A 13,827-nucleotide genomic window follows, 5' to 3' on the forward strand; every position below is an offset into this window, starting at 1 on the left:
AATATCAACTGCACACATATCAAGCTTTCTTCACTGATGCATATTTGAGCATGACTGAACAATCTCAATTTATTGCATTTTTTCTACATGTGTAAATCACATTCCCATTTCCTGCAATCTGTAAGTTTGTTTTGAGCAGGGCTCTCCTTATATTCCTTATATGTAATGTGCTCAAGTAGCAGTAGCTCTATATTCAGCAAAGTCTGCTGTAGTGGTTATGGTGCCAGAGGTAACCTTGCGCTGTCCTATAGTTAGCAATACGAATGTTTTTGAAAGTTTTTACGCTTGCCTGGATTCCACATGGCTGTTTCTGGTCTTCATCATGTGGCAAAAGCAAATGTTTTCATATTTAGCTATGTCACCTTTGTGCAACGTGTCACGCCATTCACTGGCTGAGAGCACCAAGCAGCTGTAGTAGTTATGGTACCTAGAGTAATACTTTATCAAAAGTGCTACCATGAACAAGTGTTTTTTAGTTGAAGTGCTGTTTAGTTATGTATAGAGTGGACACACTGTAAAACGGGTGGAACCTGATATTTCCTCAACTGCCTTTAATTTATTACATCAATCATTGGAAGTTTGTCGTTTAGAGTTATTTTTGCAAATGCAAACTGGCGTTTTATTTTTTTAAATTCACCAGCAAAAAGTGCTTCACATCTTCAGAAACATAATTTTCCTTCTGTTCCTGAATATTTTTTTTTTTTTTTCAAATGTTGTAGATGGCATATTTATTGTAATAATGAATGGCCACCCACCACCACCAAACATTCTATTAGTTTATGTCATAAACATGAGTGAGGCATTTTTTCTAATACACACCCTCTCCATTCAGCTAGGGAGGTAACAAACACACACACACACAGAGCAGACTGCAAACCCAGCCTCGCTCTCACATCAGCAGTAATAGCAGTCGCTGCACTCCCACAATCCCGGGAGATAAAGGGGATCAGTCTGAAAGCAGAGGTACTCACTGCATCTCTCCCCTCCTGCTCTCTCACAAACATCCATCCATTTAGCCTACACGGGCTATTCCTTTCCTTTTATTCCCAGACCCCCACCACGTTCAACTCTCAGGAGGGAGGAGGAGGAGGAGGTGGAGAGAAGGAAGACAGAGAGATGCATCTTGTTAGTTGGTGCTAGAAGGAAGCCCCTAGCCCTTCTTTTGAAAGCACTGTTTTCCCTGTCTGAGGGTGCATGTTTGGTTGCCAGTGCACCAAGGAGAAGGGGACTATGAAAATGAACCGTTTGAGGACTGCTAGTTTGAGATCCTTAAATTTTGACACGAAATGCACCATCCGTCTGCTGGATGACTCCGAATTATCATGCAATATTCAGGTATGGATGGGATGGGGGATGTGGTTATATGAAGTGTGTGACTAAGGGGGTCTATTATTTATGAATGCAATTCGAGAATAATCAGGCACTCACACCCTTTGGGTACTAGAGGAGTGGGCGCCTGGCATACTTATGTGGAATCCCAGGGGTTAAACACGTGTAACAATGGATGTGTACACCACGTATAAAGCTGGGAATGTGCTGGCTGTAATAACCGTGCACGGCAGATGACTTGACACTTTGTATTGTGTGGGTCCCCCCCTGGCTATGGGACGCTTGGAAGTATTGGAATCTTCAGTTACTGCAAAGTTCCAGCTTTCCTTGATACATGTTCCTGTGTTACTGAGATTCGGTGCACGCATTGCATTACCACACAAAGCTCTGCTACTCCAGCAGAATCACTGTATACACAGAGCAAAGTTATGGCTCTATACAAGCCATGCGTACAGCCAACTCTTGGCTGCATTATTCTGGATATACAATCAGTCTATCATGTCTTTCTAATACCCGCCTCATCACAGACTAAACTAAATGATAATCCTATATTATGCAGGTAGTGATTTCACTCCATTGGAATACCACTGCACAATATGATGGCACTATTAGGGGTTCTCCTGACAGGCAGAATGGAACTGGTCTTCTTTACATTGAGTGTTAAGTAGATTAGTAATATCCTCTCTGCTGCTCAGTTTGCACAGTTCATCATCATCACAGTATGGCACTCCGCCCTCCTGCAGGGTACCACATACATTATGTCACTAGAATCTTAGCATCCAATACATGGTGTCATTGTGTTTTGTCAATAAACACTGGTGGATTCCTAGGTATATTTAATCACATTTTTCCTCCCTGGCATAAACATGCTTAGATATAAATAAGCTCTATAATTTGCTTTATTTACATCTCTTTCTACACGTGATGCTTCACTCAGACGCCATCCTCTGTCTGCGGTTCTATAAGAATTGTCTTTTTGTTAAGCAGAAGGAATAAAGATATTGTGTAATCCTGATTGTACTGTGTTTCAATACTAAAGCAAAAACAATAATTTAAACCAATTAAATTCTGCAATAGAACTACCTTTGTCAACGTTTATTGGACCCTCAATTTTAAGTGGTCAGACAGTTGAACTCGGAGGTTACATTTTAAAACAAAAAATATGGTTATGTCAGATGCAGTTTTGCATTTGTGATAAAGAGGGCCCCTTTCCAAGGGAATTCTCATTTCACAAAACAAGTTATGAAGTTGTAAAATGTTCTTGAAATTGAATGTCAAATTCAGTGAAATGATCTCATAGTTAATACATGCTTAGTTAATACATAGTACTTAGTAAATAAACCATACAGTAACATAAAGCCCCCTCTCTGGTGAGTAGTGCATGTTGCTGAATATAGATCAGTATTTATACATCATTGTAGATGGAACAGTTTTGAGTTTTTTTTTATTTTTTTATTTAAAACTATTTAAATCTGTAACATGTAAATATGCAGTTGAATAACTTTATATAAACATAAAATGTGTGCCCTTAATACTACATACCTACATCGGAACCCTGTTCTTCCCCGGTAGACTGGATTGCCCCAGGATACTTTATTTTGAAAGGACACTCAGCTTCCCAAATACAAAAAATAAAAATCATGATGTAGTAGAGATACTCCCTAATGAAAATGATCTAATTATGCATTTTGTTCCACAGGGTGTATACTAAAAATAGCGAGCAAGAGCTGAATATCTCTTGTTTGATGCCTGTTCAAGCCCTTCCCTTCTCCCCCAGCCCAGACTATCTATGGCTGCCCAATCATAGACTTAGCAATGCAGCTCAATGAGAAGTATTTGCAAGCCAGACCTCCTGAGTTTACCTCCACTGTGCTAATGTACCAGGAAGTAACATGGCGGGTTGTCTGATTGACAGACAGGAGGTGTAACAAGGTTCATTTATAAAAGTGCAGATTAGGAAACATTGCACACCCACAAAAAAAAAAAATACAGTTTTACATTTTATAAGGCTACTTAAACTCACATATCTTAGCAAACAAATATAATTCAGTTCTACCAATTTGTCATGTTGTGTTAAGCCCATTACAAACTGCATCACAGTACGCCAGTGTCGGTTGGTCCTACACTAATTTTTACATTGATATTGTATATTAATATAAACATTTAATATGGAATCTGTTGGCGCTATCGAAATGCCAATAATAATAATATTATTATTATTAACATTATTATTATTATTATTATTATTATTATTATTAACTTTCTAACTGCAATACTTACTGCCTAAACTGCTTCCAGAGACTCCCCTCAATTTATGCTTTTGTGTGGTCACCTCCAAAGTGGTACCTAGAATTGATGGGTGGGGTGCTCAGCCAAATAGGAATCTGGTCTGTTTTTTTAAATACACATAGAAAAAAGAGGATTGGTGGCACACCCGGAATATGCACGTAGTAGTGCTGCCGTAAAGACCAAAATATATACAAAATACATATTAGGGAACAGTGAACACACAAAAGAAATACAGTTTTAAATTTTACAAGGCTACTTAAAATCACCTATCCTAGCAAACATATATGGGGATTCAGTTACAGTATCATACATACATACATTTGTTTGCTAAAATAGGTTATTTTAAGTAGCCTTGTAAAATTTAAAACTGTACTTCATTGTATATACTTTGGTCTTTACAACAGCACCACTACTTAGAATTATGCATATTCCTGGTGTGCCCCATAGAATAAAAAAAGAATGTTTTGACACAATGCTAAATGATGCAAAGTAGATGGTGGGAACCGCACTCAATCCCAGCGGCCAAGGGTGCTCCGGATCAGGACCAGCAATCCCAGAATTATACACGAAAGAAGAAAGGACCACAGGCACTCCAAATTGAAACCGTATGCAGATTTATTAGGAAAAAATGCAACGCCAAGCAACGTTTCGACCAACAAAGACCTTGAAAAAGACCTTTGTTGGTCGAAACGTTGCTTGGCGTTGCATTTTTTCCTAATAAATCTGCATACGGTTTCAATTTGGAGTGCCTGTGGTCCTTTCTTCTTACGATGCTAAATGATGTCACTAAGAAAAAGGAGATACTACTATATGTTAAAGTGCAGTGTTACATATATTACAATGTGATCGTTACAATTCACAAATTGGTGTGTAACAAATACAAACAAGAACATTTCAGCTCATAGCATCGATACACCAATAAAAAAAACTGTATGTGGAGTGGTGGTACCGGCCTTTTGTCTCTCAGTGTTGGAAAATAGTTAAAATGAGTTGTATTTCTCTTTTCATAAGCTTATTCTACATCTACCCTGTGATACCCACACTAAGAAATCCCTAACTTCCATTGCACTTCCTGCTTGTTTGTCCTGAACAGGTAAAATCTGACATGTTTGACCTGTAATAGCTCATACCTACCCACTTTAGTCCACGCTTAATCATTTTGATTTGTATTATTTCATACCGCTCTACATTTCTACAGAGCAAGGTTGGAAGTACTCAGATGGGCAAGTTGACATCCAGCCAGCTGGTCCCAGACACAGTATGCTTTACTGAGCTTGTACATGCTCAAATATTTACATTCTCATGCTTGTGTAAGTGAATTTAATTTTTTTTCATTTATAGTGTCCCAGAGTAGTGGAAGATAACCTCAATTAGACAGATAGCTGTTAATCTGATTTTAAAAAAGAGAATCTGCTTTAAAACAGATATTGGAGCTTCATATTCATCTAGAGGTTGTCTACCGCCCTATGGAAAGCACCAGGTGGAGGACACTGTGCATATGAAATATGTCCAATTATCTTAATTTCTTTTTTGCTATGGTGCCAATGTTATTTTCACATAGATAATTACACATCCATAGATTAAACATAGAGAAAACCTTTAAAAAAATGCAATTGGGGCGGGGTCCGACAGATGACCAGGATGGTTGCCTGGTGCTGGAGCTCCTTGGGGGCATCAACTTAACGAGTCTAAGACCTGACATTTTTGATCCAGTTTTGGTCACGAATCCTGCATGGAATCCTGGGAATACTCTGCTGAGCAACTGCTACCTTCTGCTTACAACGGATGCTCCTCCTTCGCCTTTCCTACGGCCAGCAGCCACATACAGGGAGGGGGAGATTACTGCTCCTCATGGCGAATGGGTATAGTGACACAAAGGGTAAAAGTAGGGGTAACAAAGTAGGTTGCTAGAAAAGTATTCACTGAGGGCTTAGTAGGTTATTTTTGTCACTTGCAGGAGAGGAGTCAGGGTGTGGAGATGAAAAGCTGTTAACAGTTTAATTGATATGCTATCCTGAAGAAGTGAGCTTTCAATTATATTTTCGAAGAAATGGAGACTGGGTATATGTCTAACAGAGAAGGGAAGGGAGTTCCACAGAAATAGTGCAGCCCTGGAGAAGTCTTGAAGGCACGCATCAAAGGTGGAAGTGCGGACAGAGGATAGACGTAGGTTTTCGGCAGAGCGCAGAGGCCTAGACAGGACACACTTGTGTATTAGGGAGGATAGGTAGGTTGGAGAAGCATTTTGTAGAGACTTGAAAGCAAGCACCAGATCTTAAATTGAGCTCTATGTCTTACAGGAAGCCAATGTAGGAATTGACAGAAGGGGGAGGCGTGGGAGGTGCATGCGGACAGGAAGATAAGCCTCGCTGCTGCATTCATTATAGACTTCAACTTATTTAAGTAGTTTCTTAAATTTACTTAAAAGCACTCTAAACACCATACTATGATACATACAATGACTCTGCCAGAGGTGGGGTTACTTTTCTAGCATCAATGTGCTGTAACTATGTGTGTGCAGAATTTTGAACTGGAATACTTACTCAAGAGGTCGATGTGCTTGTAGTGAACCTTTTAGCGTAACAGCATACGATATTTAAAAACATTCCAACACATCATGTTATGGAGGGGAATGCACATTTTTGTTGTGGATATGACTGCAGTTTCTATGGCTTTAGTTTACATTGTGAAAAGATTTAAATTGACACTCAATATCTATCTCTTTTCTCATGGCATTTATCATCTACTTCAATGGTTTTCAGTCTGTGTCTGAAAAAGCGAACACAAAAGGTGGTGATGACATATGTCAGACTGCTAGAACACCAAAACTACTACATTAAGCTATAGTGGTTCTGGTGCTTAGGGTGCCCCCTTAACTGCCAGTACACTGTCCTCTTGAAAATTTGGGGAATTTAAATTGAATTATGGCCTAAAATAAAATAATTTGGAAAATACTTTGACTCCTAGCAATTCACACTTTCAGGGTTATTTACTAAATTGAGAATCATTGGGAATTCAAAGCAATTCAGAGTTTACCGTAATTTGAAATTTAAGGCCCAATAAATCAGCTATGCTCCCGGTTAATTTTTTGGCTTTAAATTTAATATTTACTTAGAATTCCCTACAAGTCTCACTTTAGTAAATAACAACGTTTAGTAATAATCCTGTATGTTTTTTTGTAATATGCTATGCTAGATAGGTTGGTATTGTTTGGAAATATGTTTCCTCCTTGACTGTTTTTGTTCGGGCCAGTGAGATAGCTCAGTGGGCTAATGCATCATCAGTAACGTCTCCAGGATGTACCGTATATACTCGAGTATAAGCCGAGTTTTTCAGCACATTTTTTGTGCTGAAAAACCCCAACTCGGCTTATACTCGAGTCACCGCTCTCGCGAGACTTACAGTGGGAGCTGACAGAAGAGCTGCACGGACCGGCCCGGAGGAGGAGAGAGCTGACAGGAGCTGCAGGAGAGGTAAGTTACAGCTCTGCCAGCCCCCCTCTCCCCCACTGAACTGTCAATGCCACTGGACCACCAGGGAAGGAGAGCCCCACTCCCTGCCATATATCAAGCAGGGAGGGGGGACGAAAAAAAGTATATAATAATAATAAAAAAATATAAAAAATAATTAAATTAAATAAAAAATAATAATAAGAAATAATAAAAAAAAATATCAAAATAATTAAAAAAATAATAATAAAATTGCCCACCCCCCACCAAGGCTCTGCAACACACACACACACACACACTGCATTCATACACACACTGCACTCATACACACACTGCACTCATACACACACACTGCATTCAAACACACGCTGCACTCATACACATGCTGCACTCATACACATGCTGCACTCATACACACGTTGCACTCATACACACGCTGCACTCATACGCACACGCTGCACTCATACGCACACGCTGCACTCCTACACACACACTGCATTCATTATACACACTCTGTAAATAAATATTCAATTAATATATTTTTTTTAGGATCTAATTTTATTTAGAAATTTACCAGTAGCTGCTGCATTTCCCACCCTAGTCTTATACTCGAGTCAATAAGTTTTCCCAGTTTTTTGGGGTAAAATTAGGGGCCCCGACTTATATTCGGGTCGGCTTTTACTCGAGTATATACGGTACTTGAAAACCAGAGTAATCTGAATGCACCTTTCTTGGTTAAATGCTTCTTAATTATTGTTGTGACTGCCTCAAGGATTACTGCAATCACCAGAACCACTTAACAGTATGTTATTGTCTTTTATATATAAGAAATAAAATATTACATACCAAACCATTACAATGGTATCTCTACAAGAACTTTGTAGGAGAAGAGAGATGCTGTAAAATGCTCTATTTATTCTGTAAGACCATGTGGACATCATAAGTCAAAGCAAATATTTGACTTCTGCTTGTTTAAAAAATCTTACACAAAAGCTGTTTCTTACTCCATCCTGTTCTTAGAAATAAACAGTGGAGAAATGGAAAAACAGGCTTATATCGCTCCTGATGAACATATATATAAAAAGGTGAACTAAACGTTAACTATTTCTTTAACTTAGTAGCTTTATTTAATTAATCTTATTCATGCTTGCAAAATAAACACTAAACAGGTATCTTCAGTACTGTAATTGCTAAATGGGGTTTCATTTTTTACTTAGGCTGTGTTTAGCAATTCTGCTTTCACAGAAGGCACATTTGGTTAGTCCATGGCCTCCTCCAGCTGCTTTTTTGTTTCGTTTTTTAACGGATGTGGACGGGTCAGTGAGGAATGGCGCTGGAGAGCCAACATTGGGGTTAAACCATTCATGAATAGTTTATTCCTTAAAGGTAAGGAAGCGCCAGGGACCTTCTGGCACCATGACAACTTAATTTTTTATTAAGCTGGTATGGTGCCTGGGCTGTTCCTTTAAATTCGCTTTTACTTAAAAAGTATTTAAGGGTTACTCAAAACACCATAACCACTTCAGTGATTTGAAGTGGTCATGGTGCTTGACGTATGTATGTCCAGCGTTTGTCCACTTTGAAACACTGCACTTACATACATAAATCATTAGCCGACTGGAACGAACGTTTTGACCGCTAATGATGCTATCTGTCCATCATCAGCTTGCATAACATGCCAGCAATGGATAACCAATGGCGCATGGCCCCTCTGTGCATCGTAAGTACTCCCTCAGCCCCTTCTCTGGGACGGTCCTTTTCCTGCAGCTAGAGAGAGTGAGTAATGGAATGAAGATCAGGCTACAGGGAGAACTTGACCTCAGTTTGGGATTGCAGATTTTTTTTTTACATGCAGGACCATGCCAGCAAGGGTAATTACAACCAAAACATTGTTTTATTAACACTGTTTTTTTTTTGTTTTTTTTGGTTTAGTGTTTCTTAGCTATGAATTTAGTCATATAACCAGAGAGATTCTGGCAACAGCCTATATTCTCTGAAATCTACTCATTTGATGAATGTATTTCTGAAATGATGGGTGTCCCTTATGTATCTCTGTGGAATCAGGTGGAAGATCAGTGTCCCCAGTAATTTGTAGAATCCAGCTATATTCAAATTGATGGCTCCATTTTGGACACTCCAATCTATTATTTCAACATTGATAAATCACTATGACCTCCTTGATGACATGTATAGTAAAATAGAATAACAAGCTATTGCTGCTATATACTTATCAGATTATATATATTTTTATTATCCCAGAGATTATCTCAGGGTGTAAGATATTAAATATAAACAACTATTCTAATGACTTATATTAATCTTGTAAATTTCAGCACCATAATTGTATATTCTTAATATATAATAGAAGTTGCTGTAAAAGACAATTTTTCAAAATTCAAATATTCAATATATATGAAGATTTTTGCTTTAAGCGTCTTAAGTGCTCCTTAAGGGATGAAGCATGCAATCATGGGTTGTGTCATATAGTGTGTAGAGCTAAGAGGGCTGACAATTCATATTTTGATATGTACATTTTCTAATTAACATGAGGTAACTAACAGGGTTATAGAAGCTGAATGTTTTGTGCCTGAATTATTGCATTGTGCATAAGAATGGCAAATTGCTTAAAGGATCACTATAGGTTCAGGAACACAACCATGTATTCCTGACCCTATACTGTTAAACCCACCATTAAGGTGGCTTACGCCCCCCCCCCCCCCCCTTAGTCCCCTTAAAAGCAATAAAAACTCACCTTATTTCCAGCGCCGGGTGGGTCTGCTGGTGCTGGCTCTGCCTCCTTGATGACACCATTAGAATTGCTGATTTCTAGCCAATCCAATGGAAAGCTTTGAATTGGATAAAATCGATAAGGGGTAGGGCCAAGCGCCGTTTTGTCCAATCAGCAAAACGGCGCTTTGTCCAATGCATCTCTATGAGGAAAATTCAGCGTCCCCATGCAGAGCATGGAGACGCTGAATGGCAGTGCTGCCTACTGTGCAGCACTGAGCCAAGAAGCACCTCCAGTGGCCATATGAGGAGTGGCCACTTGGAGGTGTTCCTAGGGGCAATGAAAACACTGCCTTTTCTCTGAAAAGGCAGTGTTTGCATAAAAATGCCTGCATATAATGATTATACTCACCAGAACAACTACATTAAGTTTTAAAGGGACGCTATAGTCCCTAAAACAATTTTAGCTTAAAATCAAGCAGTTTTGGTGTATAGATCATGTCCCTGCAGTCTCACTGCTCAATTCTCTGGCATGTAGTAGTGTAACCACTTTGTTTATGCAGCCCTAGCTACACATCCTTGCATGTGATTTGCATAGCCTTCTTCAACACTTCCTGTAAAGAGACATCTAATGTTCATACTTCCTTTATTACAAACGTCTGTTTAATTTAGATTTTATTTTCTCCTGCACTATTAGTAGCCTCCTGTTTGTCATTAAAGTTTAATTTACAGGAGATAAAAAAATTTAAAGTAAGTTAAGTGATTGAAAATGAAACCATTTTTTTCATGCAGGCTTTGTCAGTCACAGCCAGAGGAGGTGTGGCTAAGGCTGCATAAACAGAAGCGAAAGTGACTTAACTACTAAATGACAGATAATCAAGCAGTGAGACTTCAGAAACATGATGTATACACTAAAACTGCTTCATTTAACTAAAGTTGTTTTGGTGACTACATTATCTCTTTAACGTGTCTAGTGGTACAGACTGCACTGACAAAGATGGACAGTTGTCAAACACACAGAGATGGGCATATGGACAGTTAATAGCAGTTACTAAATGCTATAAAAGATTATCCTCAGAAAACAATTGGGTCAAAAGCTCTGTGATCCAGCCTTAAATAGAACAGTATGCTTTAAAACATCACATGGATGGAATTTATTGCAGGGTTGCCATTCAGAAACATTTTAAAGGTCCAAGGCCAATGCATTCAGATTCTTATGTACAGAATAATTTTCTTTCTATTTTAAACATTCAGTCTGGATATAAGGTTTTGGATAGCCGTGTGGTGGAAATCACTAGGTCCTACAACCAAGGCCTATAAAGTCATTGTGCAGGACCAGGCATGTCTATCGTGTCCCTTTGTAGTGATTTCCATATTGTAGGATAATAATGCTCCGATACATATGTCCAAATACACTGTTAAACAGAATTAAGAGGATTCTTTGAAAGCCAGTGTGATGTAACGCACCTTTAGACGTCAAAGTCACCAGTTAATCTATATATTTATTATTAAACATCATTGAAGCTTCATGGTAACTTATGGAGCGCTACACGTAGGTAGATTTCCATCTACATTATCAATCTGAAGCTTTTCTTCATGAAAAACTACAGAAAACCATCCTATCAAAGTTAGATATTGATAGTTGATAGCATTTAATAAAAGTTTGAAGTTGTTTTGAAGGCAAAGATGGCCCTGCTGCTTATAAGGTCCTTGATCATTTGTTTGTGTTTCATTTTTCTGTCCACTAGTGTGAAATCTGTTAGGTGTGGCAGAATATGGAAAAAATTCTTTTATAGCTGGACTTCTACAGGCGTGTATTGTTGCTGGACCGTGCCTCGGTGATTTAGAGAAAAAAGTAAAAATCAACCAAAGAGATTTAGATCTAGGTTTAGTGACATTACAAAACTGTCATCACATCTGGTGTACAATGATAAGAGCAGAGCATCAGTGAGAAAATGATGTAGGCTTAATTCTATGTTAAAGTTGCTTTGATGTGAACCAGTTTTTTTTTCCAGGATGCTTTTGATCATGGCCAAAGTAGTGTGTGTTTACTTTACTTGGGTGGAGGAAAATGTCAGCTCATTTTTATTGCACAGGAATTAGAACGGCTTCACAGCTTTATAAATAATTGATTTATGGGCTGCATTGGAAAAGAAAATCTATGTGAACTTGTTTTATGTAAGATGATATTTTCCGCAGGCTGTGGTCCCAAGGAGAATATTTTTTTTCTTAATATGTTTAGTTGAAGACTGCACTACCGTATCAGTCTGTTCTTTTCCCTGTCTCTCAGTCTTTCCATCACGCATCTGATACTGATAAAGAACCATGAGGTCCATGAAGAACAGAACAATTAGATCAGTTTGGGCAGCTGGAGTGATATAAATACCTTCACAAATATTTGAAATGTTTTATAGCATAGAGGCACGGACAATATATTGGTGCACTTTCATTTTTGCGTATTGTATTATGAAAGCCAGTAGAGACAATAGCTTGTGTTTGAACTCGTTTTACTTGTTTGTGGACTTGAAAAGAATGTAATGCATACAGGGATGAATTGCAGCTGTGTGAATTGTTTAAGAGATGCAAGGGGCTTATCTATTTTAGAACATTTACATTTAGATAAAAAATTTTATTATAATAAAGGCTAACATTTTTTTTATTGTTGTTAAAATATTATTTTGCAGTTTTTAACAATTCATGCTCGTATTTGCTAATCCTACATTTGTTAAAGGGACTCATATATATATATAAACGCATAGATATAAAAGACTAATAATTTGGAGATTGTGCTATTATCACAAACCACTAACAATTATGAGCTACACGTCTAATAATATTGTACCATTTGCACTTACTGTATTTTTATGGTACATGTTTTTAACTGGAAACATATGTGCAGCGTGTTATCCATTTTTAAAAAATCGAATGCTGATATTATTGTTGTAACTGTTTTATATTAAGTTTTTTTTAAAGATTCATAAAGAAAAAACACTGTGACTGATCAGATCAGTACAACAGAGATAAGTACAACTCTTATGCCAATCTTATGCCCATATTAAAATATATGGCGTCAAAATGCAGTATTCATGTGTGTCTCATACATATGGTAACATTGTTACAGTTTTAGAATGGTTTGACTTCTTTTTTGGGGTCCACCAAGCACCCATCCCTGCCTCCGGTCAGCCTCAAGGAGAGGGTCAGCTGCTCGCTTTCAGCTAATAGGCTCGGCCCTACACCCCCGGTCTTAGCTCAGAGCTGATAACGTCCGGCTGAAAGGAGGCAAGGAGCAATGCCTGTTGGACACCCAGATAAAAAGCCAAAACACTCTAAGACAGTTTGGAGCCACGGCACTCCTGGCACCATAAACATTACAGAACACTGTAGTGGTTATGGTACTTGAAGTGTTATTTTAATGATTTAGCAAATGAGATCACAGTACAGTTCACTTCTGGAATAGCCAGGCTGCAAAATGCATTGGAGGAGGAGATAAATAGACATGGACGTGTAGAATTCTACAGACCTCACAAAATCATAATTCTTAAATATAGTGGATATGTAAGCATAATATTCATAAACCTGTAAAGTGACAGTTCCTTTTTCAACCACTATATTATTCTTTAAGTAAACTTGTCTTTAAGTAAACTTGTTATCTGGCAAAGCTAAACTTAAAACAAAATACTTTAACGCAACATCCACAGAATCAGCTTGGAGAACAGGTAGTTGTGTTTTAATGTTCCCCACTGAACACATGCCACATCATTTTGTTGATGCACTTTAAAGGAACACTATAGCATTAGGAATACAAACCTGTATTGCTAACGCTATTGTGTCCCTAGTTTTGTAAGTGCTCCTCTTGTTGGTCGACTAAAGGATTAAAAACACTTTTTTAATTTACTCTTTTTTCTCCTGTGATGTCATGGCAATGATGGGACCTAATGTGCATGCACAGCCCTTGCTGTGTACGGATTAAAACGTACCCATAGGAAAACATTGAATCATTGTTTTCTTATGGGGAATTTGAAGATATTATACA

The 13,827-nt window shown here is 38.1% G+C and overlaps 1 protein-coding gene across 1 annotated transcript in view; it reads left to right on the top strand.

The window, feature by feature from the left end:
- Nucleotides 1-894: 894 nt before the first annotated feature.
- Nucleotides 895-13,827, top strand: part of FRMD3 (FERM domain containing 3) — a 266,833-nt gene continuing 253,900 nt past the window's right edge. Inside the window, exon 1 of the mRNA XM_063455005.1 lies at nt 895-1,335. Within this exon, the coding sequence (XP_063311075.1) occupies nt 1,195-1,335 (141 nt within the window). The 5' untranslated portion in view covers nt 895-1,194. The remainder of the gene's footprint in view (nt 1,336-13,827) is intronic.

The sequence above is a fragment of the Pelobates fuscus genome, chromosome 5 (assembly GCF_036172605.1).
Source record: "Pelobates fuscus isolate aPelFus1 chromosome 5, aPelFus1.pri, whole genome shotgun sequence".
NCBI lineage: Eukaryota > Metazoa > Chordata > Amphibia > Anura > Pelobatidae > Pelobates > Pelobates fuscus.